At 45.6% G+C, this 14,189-nt stretch overlaps 1 protein-coding gene across 2 annotated transcripts in view; it reads right to left on the bottom strand.

Moving 5' to 3' along the window:
- The window catches only part of MOXD1 (monooxygenase DBH like 1), a 92,111-nt gene extending 78,265 nt beyond the window's left edge, over positions 1 to 13,846 (bottom strand). For both annotated transcript variants that reach the window (XM_054024124.1, XM_054024125.1), the window contains exon 1: positions 13,495 to 13,846. In XM_054024124.1, coding sequence (XP_053880099.1) covers positions 13,495 to 13,752 — 258 coding nt within the window. In that variant the 5' untranslated portion in view covers positions 13,753 to 13,846. The remainder of the gene's footprint in view (positions 1 to 13,494) is intronic.
- Between the last annotated feature and the right edge of the window lie 343 nt (positions 13,847 to 14,189).

The following is a 14,189-nucleotide window of genomic DNA, read 5'->3' as shown; positions in this document are numbered from 1 at the left end:
TACTGGTTGGCAAGGTGGGCTGATGCCAAGATAGGGATATGCGTTCCGTCTATCACCCCACCACAGTTAGGGAAACCCATTGCAGCAAAGCCATCCACTATGGCCTGCACATTTCCCAGAGGCACTACTCTTGATAGCAGAACATCAGTGATTGCATTAGCTACTTGAATCACAGCAGTCCCAACAGTAGATTTGCCCACTCCAAATTGATTCCCGACTGACGGGTAGCAGTCAGGCATTACAAGCTTCCACAGGGCTATTGCCACTCACTTCTCAACTGTCAGGGCAGCTCTCATCTTGGTATTCCTGCGCTTCAGGGCAGGGGAAAGCAACTTACAGAGTTCCAGGAAAATGGCCTTATGCATGCGAAAGTTTCACAGCCACTGGGAATCATCCCATATGTGCAACACTATGCAGTCCCACCAGTCTGTGCTTGTTTGCCGGGCCCAGAATCGGCATTCCACTGTATCAACCAGCCTCAATGCTGCCATGATGTCCCAATTGCCACATCCTGTGCTTTTAGGAACGTCTGTGTCCATGTCCTCCTCACAATCATCCTCATGTTGCCGTCCCTTAGCCAGGTTCTGCACATACTGCAGTATAATGCGCGAGGTGTTTAAAATGCTCAAAACAGCAGCAGTGAGCTGAGTGGGCTCCATGTTTGCCGCGCTATGGTGTCTGCACGGGTAAACCAGGAAAAAAGGCGCAAAATGATTGTCTGCAGTTGCTTTCACAGAGGGAGGGAGCAAGGGAGGGGAGACTGACTACATGTAACCAAAACCACCCGCGACAATGTTTTTGCCCCATCAGGCATTGGGAGCTTAACCCATAATTCCAATTGGCAGTGGAGACTGAGGGAACTGTGGGATAGCTGCCCACAGTGCACCACTCTGTAAGTCAATGCTAGCCATGGTACTGAGGAGGCACTCCGCCACCTTAATGCGCTTAGTGGGGACAAACACAATTGACTGTATAAAATCAATTTCTAAAGATCGACTTCTATAAAATCGACCTAATTTAGTAGTGTAGACATAATCAAAATATCTAAGGGTATTACCTACACAAAGAGAAGATACTGGATACTGGAGGGCTCTTTGATTTAGCATATAAAGGCATAATAAGATCCAGTGTCTGGAAGTTGAAATAAGACAGTTTTTTTAACTTTGAGGATAAATAACCAACAGAACAGGTTCCCAAGGTACCTGGTAAATTCTCCACCACCTGGAGTCTTTACATCATGATTAGCTATCTGTCTAAAAGATCTGATCTTGTTCAACCGTAAGTTATAGAGCTAGATGCAGGACTGTCATTAAAAAAAACTAGACTACACAAAGCATGTGACAATATGCTTTAGGGGAAAAAACTTCACTGAGTGGGGGTGCACGACAACCTAGGATTCTTTAGTCTTCAGATGAAGTAAATGCTAGTCAAATGGCATCTGAAGTGTCTATCTTTCAGGTGGACTTAATGTTGGAGATTTATTCATACCTCTCAGCTGTTCCTTATCATTAGGAACATCCCTCATTCTGGATCCAGATTTATAAGGTAGATGTTATTTTGTTTTTAATTACTTGAAATTATTATGAGGAAGACTTTCAAAAGCACCTAAGGGATTTTGGAGCACAGTTGTCAAGGAATTTTGGAGCACAAGTCTCATTGACAACTGTGCTCCAAAATCCCTTAGGTGCTTTGGAAAAATCTCCCCCATATAGCATTAAAAATAAGGATTTTAGATAACTAAATTATATTATACATGTGATATCATATCATAACTATATTTCTTGTGTTTCCACTTAAGTGTTTTTGTTCACATTGTGTCCTATATATGAAACTGTATGGGTTAATGAAGAACTGTAAGAAAAATCTCATCTTCTCCTTGTTTCATAAAGACAACAAAAGTACTATAAATAAGGATATGATTTGATCATGGCAGATATGGAGGTCACTGATTCTGTGACTTTCCGGGACCTCTGGGACTTCTTCCACAGTGGAAGGACTGAAGCAGCTGTCAGCCCCAGATCAGCCCCAAGCAGCAGCCCCAAGGCTGAAGCTGCGGCTAGGGTGAGCAGATCAGCAGTCCAAAATATCAGGACGGGGGGGAGGGGGAAGGCAGGGGCGGAGAAAAAAAAAAAAAAAAAGGCGTTTAAAAGGGGCCGGGGGCATTAGCAGGCCCCGGCCCCACGTGCTGCCCTCCCCGCGGAGCCTCCCGCCCCCCAGCCCACCACGGGCATATGCGGCACGCGGTGGATCCGGGCGGGGGCAGCGCAGAGCGGGCAGGAGCCGGGTGGGCGGCAGGGGCCGAATCCCCGCTGCTGCCAGGGAGCCCCGCGCCTCTTCCGCCCGCTCGCAGCTGCGGCTCCTTCCCGGCGGGACGCGCATCCCGCCGCCCCGGCCACATGCGGCGCGCGTCCCCCGCGCCTACTCTCCCTCCCGCCGGGAAGGAGCAGCTGGACGCATGTAGTTCTGGGAAGGAAATCTAGTAGCATCCAGCCAGTGAGATAAGAACATAAGAACCACCATCCTGGGTCAGACCAATGGTCTATCTAGTTTAGTCTCATGTTTTCCAACAGTAGCCAATGCCAGGTGCTTCAGAGTGAATGAACAGAACATGGCAGTTATCAAGAGAATGAAGTGTTCAGCATTTGAGTTCTAAAAAGGCCCCTAAACTAAGGCATCTATTCTGTAGTAGTTTGAAGGAGCTACAATGATTGAGTCTCTTGATTCATTTCTAAGCAAGCCAGGTTAATATAGTTACCCCTAGGAGAATAATCCAACGTGAAATTTGCTAAGAACAAGTTATCCATTGAAACCAAAAGCAGCTACCAATAATAATATCTGTTTAGTAGTCCTGTCATCCTCTCCCAGCTTCTGGCAGTCAGAGAATAGGGACACCAAGAGAATGGGGTTGCATCCCTGACCATCTTGCTTAATAGCCATTGATGGATGCATCCTCCATGAATTTACCTAGTTCTTTTTTTTAATCCACTTATAGTTTTGGCCATCACAACATCCCTGGCAATGAGTCCCACAGGTTGACTGTGTGTTGTGTGAAGTAGTACTTTTTTTTCTTTGTTTTAAAGCTGATGCCTATTAATTTCATTGGGTGACCGCTGGTTCTTAAAGGAGTAAAAAACACTTCATTATTCACTTTCTCCACGTATTCCTGATTTTATAGACCTCTGTCATATCCCCTGCCCCTCAGTTGTCTCTTTTCCAAGCTGAAAAGTCCAAGTCTTTTTAATCTGTTCTTGTATGGAAGCTGTTCCATACCACTAATCATTTTTTTGCCCCACTCTGTACCTTTTGCAATTCCAATATATCTTCTTTGAGATGGGGCAATCAGATCTGCATGCAGTATTCAAGATGTGGGCATGCAGTGGATTCATATAGTGACATTATGATATCTACTGTCTTATTATCTATCTTGTTCCTAACATTCTATTAGCTTTTTTAACTGCTGCTGCACATTGAGCAGATGTTTTCTGAGAACTATTCACAATTATTCCAAGATCCCTTTCCTGAGAAGTAACAGCTAAATTAGCCCCCGTAATTTTGTGTGTATAGTTGGGATTATGTTTTCCAATGTTCATTACTTTGCATATATCAACTTTGAATTTCAATTGTCATTTTCTTGCCCAGTCACCCCGTTTTATGAGATCCCTTTGTAAATCCTTGCAGTCTGCTTCAGATTTAACTATCCTGAGTAATTTTCTATTGTCTGCAAATTTTGCCACTTCACGGTTTATCCCTTTTCCAGATTTGTGAATATGTTGAACAGCACTGGTCCCAGTACAGATCCCTGAGGAACACCTCTATTTAACTCTTGCCATTCTGAAAACTGACCATTTATTCCTACCATTTGTTTCCTGTCTGAATCAGTTACTGATCCCTTAATCCATCACTGCTTACTTTACTTAAGAGCCTTTGGTATGGGACCTTGTCAAAGGCTTTCTGAAAGTCCAATACACTATATCCACTGGATCACCCTTGCCCACATGTTTGTTGACCCCCTCAAAGAATTCTAGTAGATTGGTGAGGCATGATTTCCCTTTACAAAAGCCATGTTGACTCTTCCCCAACAAATTGTGTTCATCTCTGTGTCTGATAATCCTGTTCTTTCAAAAATTTTCCTGGTCCTGAAGTTAGGCTTACAGGCCAGGATTGCCTCTGGACCCTTTTTTTAAAAAAAATGGTGGCACATTAGCTGTCCCCTATTCATCTGGTACAGAAGCTGATTTAAATGATTGATTACATACCACAGTTAGTAGTGCTGCAATTTTATATTTGAGTTCCTTCAGAACTCCTGGGTGAATATTGTCTGGTCCTGGTGATTTACTACTCTTTAATTTATCAATTTGTTCCAAAACCTCCACTATTGACACATCAACCTGGGACAGGTCCTCAGATTTGTCACCTAAAAAGAATGGCTCAGGTGTGGGAATCTCCCTCATCCTCTGCAGTGAAGACTGATGCAAAGAATTCATGTAGCTTTTCAACCATGGCCTAATCTTTCTTGAGTCCTCCTTTAGCACCTCGATCATCCAATGGGCCCACTGATTGTTTGGTAGGCTTCATGTTTCGGATGTATTTTTTTTTTCTGTTGGATTTTGTGTCTTTTGTTAATTGCTCTTCAAATTATTTTTTGGTCTGGCTAATTATGCTGCAGTGTTACCTTATGTCCCAAACTCAAGCTAAGAGGGGCTTAATAGTCATCTGGAGATTTTTCCAGAGTGCAAGAGATACCTCCAACAAAGCACCAACTGAAATATGTCAGGGTGGTACACATTTTGCATCTCCTCTTTTGCTGCCTTTCAACTTGTTTTCTAAACACTTTTTTGTTGCTTTTGGCATGAGTGCACTTAAAAGCAGTATATCGCCAAGCACAGAGAATGCTCACTGTTTTATGTCTTTTAAAATCCATTCCAAGCACTTTCCTATAAGCAAATAAGCTAACTCTATGGGATACATTTGATAACCGATATTCTTTAGTTTGGGCGAGAGTTAACAAGCAAGTCTGTAATGAATAATGAAGTACTTTAGTGACACACAGCCCCTATTCACTAATGATTTACACCCTAAGTAAGGACTATTTTTGTGTAAGTTCAACAGATGAATCTTACAATGCAACCCTCTTGTATAACTTGCATAAAATAGGCATTCATCAAGGAGGATTACTCAAAATGGGTCTCTAAACTGCTACGTGCTGTGGGTCAGGATGCACAGTTCCAGACAGGGGTGGAGACCGAAGGAGAAGGCTTGGATTTAGCATAAAAATACATGCTGTGTCAATTCATGAGCACAAATGAGAGAGGCATTTTATTTAAAAATAGCTAGATGCAAAAGTTAAGGCTGCCCCAAGCACTTTCATGGCATTTAATCCAGGTTGAAAGTGAACTTGGCAATATTACAGGGGTAACATTTTTACACGCATGAGCTGTTCAACAGTTTCTCTAATGGAATCATAAGGAGCTCCCAGCCCTCCTATATCAGGCACCATTACTTTGTTTCACGGTTTGCTGTTTTTTTAAAAAAAGCATGTTCATTGTAGTCCTGTGCAATCTGCAGCTATGCCATTGCAATGCTCTCTGCAACATGGCAGAATACTTGGCTGTAGTATTCTTACTGATAACCACAGTTCCCCGCCTCTTCTCCTGTTTTATCTGTCTCTCTCTCCCCCCTCTCTAGTTTTCCACCCCCTCATACAAGTATACTATTGAGTATTCTAAAGTGACTATGCCATAGGACTTGTTCTCTGCACCCTCCCAAAATTGTTTACTAGGCTGCCACTCCAATAGCTGAACTCCTGAAATGCTTGGCCACTAATGTATTATTGCCCCATCATTCAAATCACTTAGCCACACTTTTTAAAATCATGTTGCCTTCTATGATATAATTATACTCTTCAGCCTGATTGATCTACAGTACTTGGAGAGAGTTAACAGACTTGTCTTTCAAGTCCTTTTAGCGCTACCCCACCAGAAATCCCTTCTGTTGCATTAAGGCTAAGGTGAAACAAAAGTTGTAACATCAAAGTCCAAGCGACATTTAAAAATATACAAAGTAAAATCTATGTTGAATAGCCAGGATTTGAAATGCTATTTTAAAATATATGTATAATTTAAGGAAAATGCTTCCTGGTGGTGGGGTGGTGACTGTGGAGTACAAATGTAGGGATGAACAGTGTATGCCAGGCAAAAGATTTTTTTCTGCTCTCTGGAAACCCTCTGCAGTCTTCTTCCACCCCAATGAACTGATCTTTCACAGGGTAATAAACAGAACCTGGTTTTACAATTATTGACTGAAGTAGTTTTGCTATGCTTATAATGTCTGTTCTCAAACAATGACCTCTCTCTTCCTGTAACACTTTCTTTAAAAATAGAAGGGAAGGCAAAGAGGGTTAAGGAAAAAAAAGATAAGCGCCAAAACTGTCACAAGGGACCAGTGATTCTGAGTGCCCACTTTGAATTTGAGGAACTGTCCTAAATTGAGATGTCAGTGGAGGAGATTTTGGAACAAATTGATAAATAAACCAGTAATAAATCACCAGGACCAGATGGTATTCACTCAAAAGTTCTGAAGGAACTCAAATATGAAATTGCAGCACTACTAACTGTGGTATATAACCCATTGCTTAAATCAGGCTCTTTACCAAAGGACTGGAGGACAGCTAATGAAACGTCATTTTTTTAAAAAGCTCCAGAGGTGATCCTGGCAATTACAGGCTGGTAAGCCTAACGTCAGTGTCAGGCAAATTGGTTGAAACTGTTGTAAAGAACGGAATTATCAGACACAGAGATGACCCCAATATGTTGGGGAAGAGTCAACATGGCTTTTGTAACGGGAAATCATGCCTCATCAATCTATTAGAATTCTTTGAGAGAGTCAACAAGCATGTGGACAAGGATGATCCAGGGAATATAGTGTACTCAGACTTTCAGACAGCCTTTGACCAGGTCCCTCACCAAAGGCTCTTAAGCAAAGTAAGCTGTCCTGGGATTAGAGGGAAAGTCCTCTCATGGATCAATAATTAGTTAAAAGATAAGAAACAAAGGGTAGGAAAAAATGTCCAGTTTTCACATTGGAAAGAGGTGAATAGCAGGCACCCCAAAATTATCTGAACTGGTACCAGTGCTGTTCAACATATTCATAAATGATATGGAAAAGGAGGTAAACAGTGAAGTGACAAAGTCTGAAGATGATGCAAAATTACTCAAGGTAGTTAAGTTCAGTGCTGACTGTGAAGAGCCACACAAAACAGAGTGACTGGGCAAGAAAATTGTAGATGAAATTTGGTGTTGATACATGCTAAGTAATGCACATTGGAAAACATAATCCTCACTATACATCCTGTGACAAAGCTCTGGCCTTGTCTCCGTGGGTCCCACATTTCCTGGCAGATTTCGCTAGCCTCAGAGGCTCACTGTGACCCTCCACGTAGCCCTTCTCTCTCTAGAGGCAAGGGTCACAGCCCACTGAGCCATTTTCATCATAAGCCAGCAAGGGAGGTGAGGAGAAGCTACCCTCCCTTGCACAGTCTCTGTTGTCTCCCAGTCTCAGTGATTAAAAGGGGGCAAAGGGGGGAGCCCGGGCCCACCCTCTACTCCAGGCTCCAGCCCAGGGACCCTAATAGTATCAGCTATGGTAGCTGACCTTTTAGAAATAGGATGTGTACAATTCCCTGGGCCATTTCCACACAGCAGCCCCCACTTCCTCAAGATCCACTTCACCCTTACCTCAGGGCCGCCTTCCTTGTGCCTGATATGGTTTGTACTGCTCAGTCTCTCCAACAGCACGACTTCCTCCTACAGCTCCTAACATGCATGCCCACCTGCTTAACTCAGAGGCTTTTAACTAGTTTCAGCCAGCCCCTGATTGGCTTCAAGTGTCCCAATCAACCTAGCTGCCCTCCCTGCCTTCTGGAAAGATCTTAATTGGTCCCAGGTGTCTTAATTGACATAGAGTAGCTGACATTTGCTTATCCTGGTAACAGAGATTTGTTTAGCCTGTGGCTAATATATCTGTCTCCCATTACTTTACTATAGCCATCTGGCCTTGCCCCATCACAATACAAAATGATGGGAACTAAATTAGGTGTTATCACTCAAGAAAGAGATCTTGGAGTCATCAGGGTAGTTCTTTGGTAACATCCACTCAATGTGCCTGAGCAGTCAAAAAATCTAACAGACTGTTAGGAAATGTACAGATAATAAGACAGACAATATCATAATAATACTAATATGTAAATTTATGGTATGCCCACACCTTGAATACTACATGCGGTTCTGGTTGCCTCACCTAAATATATATATATATATATATATATATATATATATATATATATATATATATATTAGAATTGGAAAAAAGTACAGAAAAGGGCAACAAAAATGATTAGGGGGATGGACCAGTTTCCATATGAGGAAAGATTTAGACTGGGTCTGTTCAGCTTCAAAAAGAAACGACTCAGGGAGGATCTAATAGAGGTTTATAAAATCATGAATGGGGTGGAGAAAGTGAATAAGGAAGTGCTATTTACCCCTTCACAGAACACAAGAACCAGAGTCACCCAATGAAATTAATAGGCAGCAAGTTTTAAACAATCATAAGGAAGTGCTTCTTCACACAAAAGACAGTCAACCTGAAGAACTCATTGCCAGGGGTTGTTGTGAAGGCCAAAACCATAAGTGGATTGAAAAAAAGAATTAGATAAATTCATAGACTCATAGACTTTAAGGTCAGAAGGGACCATTATGATCATCTGGTCTGACCCCCTGCATGCTGCAGGCCACAAGACCCTTCCCTGGACTCTGCCATTGAAGTCCCCAATCCTGTGTTTTAGTGACTTCAATCGGCAGAGACCCTCCTGCTAGTGATCCCTGCCCCATGCTGCGGAGGAAGGCGAAAAACCTCCAGAGGCTCAGCCAATCTACCCTGGAGGAAAATTCCTTCCCGACCCCAAAGATGGCGATCAGTAATACCCCGAGCATGTAGGCAAGAGTCTCTAGCCTGACCCTTGTTGGCCATTATGCTATTTACGTACCATTGCTTGGTTTTCCTTGGCTACTATGTTTTACCATTAAACCATTCCCTCCATAAACTTATCTAACTTAATCTTAAAACCAGACAGGTCCGTCGCCCCCACCGTTTCCCTCGGAAGGCCGTTCCAATATTTCACCCCTCTGACGGTCAGAAACCTTCGTCTAATTTCAAGCCTAAACTTCCCCACGGCCAGTTTATATCCATTCGTTCTCGTGTCCACATTAGTACTAAGCTGGAATAATTCCTCTCCCTCCCTTGTATTTATCCCTCTGATATATTTAAAGATAGCAATCATATCCCCCCTCAGCCTTCGCTTTGTCAGACTAAACAACCCAAGCTCCTCTAATCTCTTTTCATACGACAGGTTTTCCATTCCTCTGATCATCCTAGTCGCCCTTCTCTGCACCCGTTCCAGTTTGAGTTCATCTTTTTTAAACATGGGAGACCAGAACTGCACACAGTACTCCAAATGAGGTCTCACCAGCGCGGCACCGGAGGCAGCAAACAGGGCGGCTAACAGCGGAGTTTGAGAGGGAGTTCTCATTGGAGGAGAAGGTATCTGTGTTTGTGTCTGTCTTTGTTGTCCTTGTGTGTTTAAGTTCATTAATGGCTATTAGCCAGGGATGCAATCCTATGCCCTGGGTGCCCCAAAGCCTCCAACAGTTGGATCCTGGTGCTGGGCAACATGGAATGGATCACGCAATAATTGCCCTATTCTGTTAATTCCTTGTAAAGCACCTAGCATTGGCCACTGTCGGAAGACAGGATACTGGGCTAAATGGACCTTTGGTCTGACCCAGTATGGCTGTTCTTATATAAGACTCTGCCCCATTTTACAGAAAGGTTTTAGGATGCAGCACTGGGGAAAGGATGATGGAGAAAAAGAGATGCTGTCAGCAAGCTGAATAGATACTGGCATTTCAGCAAGACTCTATTTCATACTGCAACAAAATAAGTCATTCCACTTGGCATAGCATAGGTTTATGAATAAAATGTGCAGTTCCGAAAAATAGTAGGAAGTTGCTAATATCACTTTTTCATCTCAGTTGTAATTTATTGTGCATGACAGTGAACACAATCTTTAAAGGTTACTGGAATACTGCATAGAGTTCTGGTGTCTACATTTTAAAATGGATGTTGAAAAATTAGAAAGGGTGTAGAAAAGAGCCACATAAATTATTTCAAAACTGGAGAAAATGCCTTACAGTTAAAGACTTGAAGAGCTTGATCTGTTTAGCCTATCAGAAAGAAGATTGAGCAATGACTTGATAACAGTATATAAACACCTTCCTGGGGAGAAAATACCTGGTACTAAAAGGCTCTTTAATCTACTAAGGAAAGATATAACAAGAACCACTGACTGAAAACTGAAGCCTGACAAATTCAAAGTAAAAATAAAGCACACATTTTTAACAGGGAGGATTATTAACCATTGGAACAGACTACAAAGGGAAGTGGTCTTGAAATCAAGACTGGATGCCTTTCTGGAAGATATACTTTAGTCAAACACAAGTTCAATTCGGGGCAACTGAATGAAATTCAATGGCCTGAGTTATACAGGTCTGTCTTGATGATCCAGTGGTCCCTTCTGGTTTTAAACTCTATGAATCTAGGACATACATTTCCAGATAACTAAACTGGTCTCTTTTGGTTTTGTGTTTTATTCAAAGACAGATTTTCTGTAAATCTATCTTCAGTTTGAAAGATCAAAGAAAATCCCTTTTTACCTGAAATTATCAGTTAATATATGCCTGTACTTCATGCAGTAAAATAACAAAGTATTCCAAATGTTAAACATGTTACTAGTATTAAAAAAACTAGTTTATTTTAGAAAATCTGATTATTGATTATTTGATTATTGAGTTGATGCAACAGAGACATTTTAGAATTTAGTTTCTACTGCTGAAATTTTAGAGATGCCATATGCTTAAAATAAAAGCACCTCCAATTTGTATGAAGTCGTTTCAATGATCAAATACTTCTAGTAAATCCTGGAGGAGAAAAGAAAGGCTACAATTATTACTCCTGGGGGAACCACTGCACATGAGCAGAATTTATGTCCCCTGTAGATTTTTTGCTTCCCCGCAGAAAATGACTTTCTGACAGGGAAACAAAGGGAAGTCACAAGAGTGGTCATGTGACCCTCCCCAGCAGTATGTTTTGGGTGCACAGGGCAGCCGGCAGAGAGACAAAGCACTGTGGGGCAGGAGGCAAGACTGTGGGGCAGGAGGCAAGACTGTGGGGCAGGAGGCAAGACTGCGGAAGACCTGGCTGGTGGTTCCTAGCCTGTGCCGGGCTCAGCTGCTACTCTGGGCTGGGGAGGATGGGATTTCTTCTTCCCCTGCACGATATCCAGCACTGGATCAGACTCATCCCCAGATTTCTTCCCCAGCTGCAGGAAGCTCTGCAAACTTCCCCCTCCCCCACTGCTTCCTGCACCCATCGCTCCTCAGCTGCACAGAGATCTGCTTCCCCATCGCCCAACCCCCGTGCATCCAGACCCCCTCATACTCAGACCCGCCCACTGAACCTCACCCCCCCACACACACTCAGAACCCCCCCCCCGAGGAGCCCCACTCCCCCTGCACCTGGACCACCCAGATGAGCCACCCGCACCCGGATCCTCACCCCACTGAGCCCCAACCAGTTCCACCTGGATCCCCACCCCACTGAGTCCCACTACCCCAGCATCTGGTCCCCCCCACACCCAGACCCCTTCCCCTGCTGAGCCCCAACCACCTTCACCTGGACCCCCCTGCAGAGTCCAGATTGCTCCACACAGAACCCTCTCAACCCACACCTGGATCCCCCCACACTAAGCCCCTCCACACTTGGATCCTGCCTTGCTGAGCCTGCCTGCCCACATCAGGTGCACCTGGCAGAGAGGGGCAGGGCCTTTGGATATTTCTGGGGCAGGCCCAGTCCTTGCAGTGTGTCAGGGTTGGGTGCAGCCTCACCGCTGAGTCCATGCCCGGGGGGAGGAGGGGAACTGCACAGTGTTCTCCCACCTCTGTGCAGCCAGTGGCCTGTATTTCCCCAATGCCTTGCTGGAGCCTCCACATTTATGTGATAAACAAAATGTGCAGAAATTTAAAATATTGTGCACAGCATTTTAAATTTTTTTGGCACAGGATGCCCTCAGGAGTATATTATAGGGCTTGATTTTTTCCACCCCTATTTGCTTTGGCTACTACTTTACTCCATGAGTAGCCCCTTTAAAATCAGTGGAGTTACTGGGAGAAAAATTACTATTCAAGGCAAGTAAGAGTGGCAGAATCTGGTTCATCATTTGTAGATACCAGGCTTGATTCTCCTCTCACACCAATTTTACATCATCTAACTTCATTGGGTTCAAAATAGTTCCTTCAGATATACACTGTTATGAATGGATTGCTGTTCCCATGGCAAAACGGGCATCTGATCAATTTCTAATAATTTTTTATACACTTCTATAACACCAATTAAGTTAGGGGGATGTGGTTCTGGACTCCTGTTTCAAAGCCAGGCTTCTTAGCATTACCTAGCAAATGTTTCCGCCAGGCTTATATTAAAACAAGTGGCCTGGAGAGTTTCACTGAAACCATCCTGGGAGCTTGTCTTACCAGGAGGTACATTTTGCAAGTACAAATACTGTACTCACATAACATAAAGTTGTTGCTGTTGAACCCCCTTTTGAGAACAAGGTCAAACTATTACTGTCTGCTTCCAGTACATAATGGCTTGAACAGAGATGGGCAGAGACAGTTTATGCTCCAGTTGATGAGGCTGGATCTGGGGCTAAAAGTTGGGGAAGTTACATCCCGATTATAAGGCGATGATAATGTCGGTAGGGTCCCCTAGATTGCCTAGAAAGGAGAAACTCCAAGGGCAGGAAGATTATAATACACGAAGCCTGCGCCACCCGCGGGAAGCGTAGTTAACTGTTCATGGGCAGCAGTGTGCCAAGGAAGGCGCATCCCGCTGGAAGAGGCTCCGCTTTTGCACTTCACTTCTCCGGGCACAGAGCTCAGTCCCGAAACGCAACGCGGAGAAAGCGGGGAAGGGGGAGAGAAAGGGGTTATCTATTCTTGGTCCTGGGGGGAGGGGGAGCACCGTGACAGCTTTAATAAAGGAAAAGTGGGCAGAGGGACAGAAGAAGGGTCACATACACAAGACAGAAAGAAAAGTTCTAGCGAAAGGAAAGGCTGGAAAGGGCAGGGAAAGACCGAGCGGGAAGAGAACTCAGCGAAGGGAAGGGCAGAGGCTCGCAGAGCAAGGCAGGGCACAGCAAGGCAAGCAGGGTGTGCGGAGGGAAGAGAGACGCAGAGACGAGAGAACTAGAGCGGGCACACGCAAGGGCAGAGCGGGACTTGGTCCCCAGCGCTCCGTCCTCTCCCGCTGCCTCGGGCGGTGCAGCTCGTAGCCTGGCTGGAGTGGGGGTCGTCGGCCAGGTGCTAGGGGCGGCGCGGTTCTTACCTGCAGATACGGCTTGCCCCTGGCCACGCCTCCCACCACGATGTCCGCGGACGCCATGGCCCCGGTGGAGGAGAGCCCGAAGCCCACGTAGCCCTGGGTGCGCACCTCCAGGCGAAAGGAGATGCTGCTGCCCTGGTGGCCCCACAGGAGCCGGTATCCGGCCGCCCCGTCCAGCACGGCGCTGTGCGGGTAGCGCCCGGCGGCCGCGGTGGCGGCGGGGAGCAGCAGCCCCCACAGGAGCAGCGGCCAGCGGCGCATCCTTCCCGGGTGCCGCTCGCTCGGGCACGGAGAGGCTCGGTGCGAAGAAGTCGCCGGGCTCCAGCCTGCACCTCTCAGCCGCCGCCGCGCACTGCACTGGGGGGGGGGGGAGGGGAGTCCTGCTCAGCCCGCCTCCGCTGCGGGCGGCACCAGCGCTGCCAGCCCCGGCTGGGAGCAGGGGGAGCAGGGGGCTGGCTTTGTTCCCCCTCGGGGCGGCGAGGTGATGGGGCGGGGGGCGGAGGCGGGTCACTGAGGGGAGGAAGGGCTGTGGGGGCGGGACGCAGAGGTAAGAGGCAGGGCGGGGGGGGGAAGGGGTCAGGAAAGGGAGGGGTCGGCACTCGGGGGGGGGAGGGAAGGGTGCTGGAGGCCAGGAATGGGGGCGAGAGGGGTTCAGGGGAGAAGCGGCTGGGGGCCCACGTGGGGTTTTGCCTCCCCCT

Source organism: Malaclemys terrapin, chromosome 3, assembly GCF_027887155.1.
Source record: "Malaclemys terrapin pileata isolate rMalTer1 chromosome 3, rMalTer1.hap1, whole genome shotgun sequence".
NCBI lineage: Eukaryota > Metazoa > Chordata > Testudines > Emydidae > Malaclemys > Malaclemys terrapin.
This window is presented reverse-complemented; position numbering and strand designations above follow the sequence as displayed.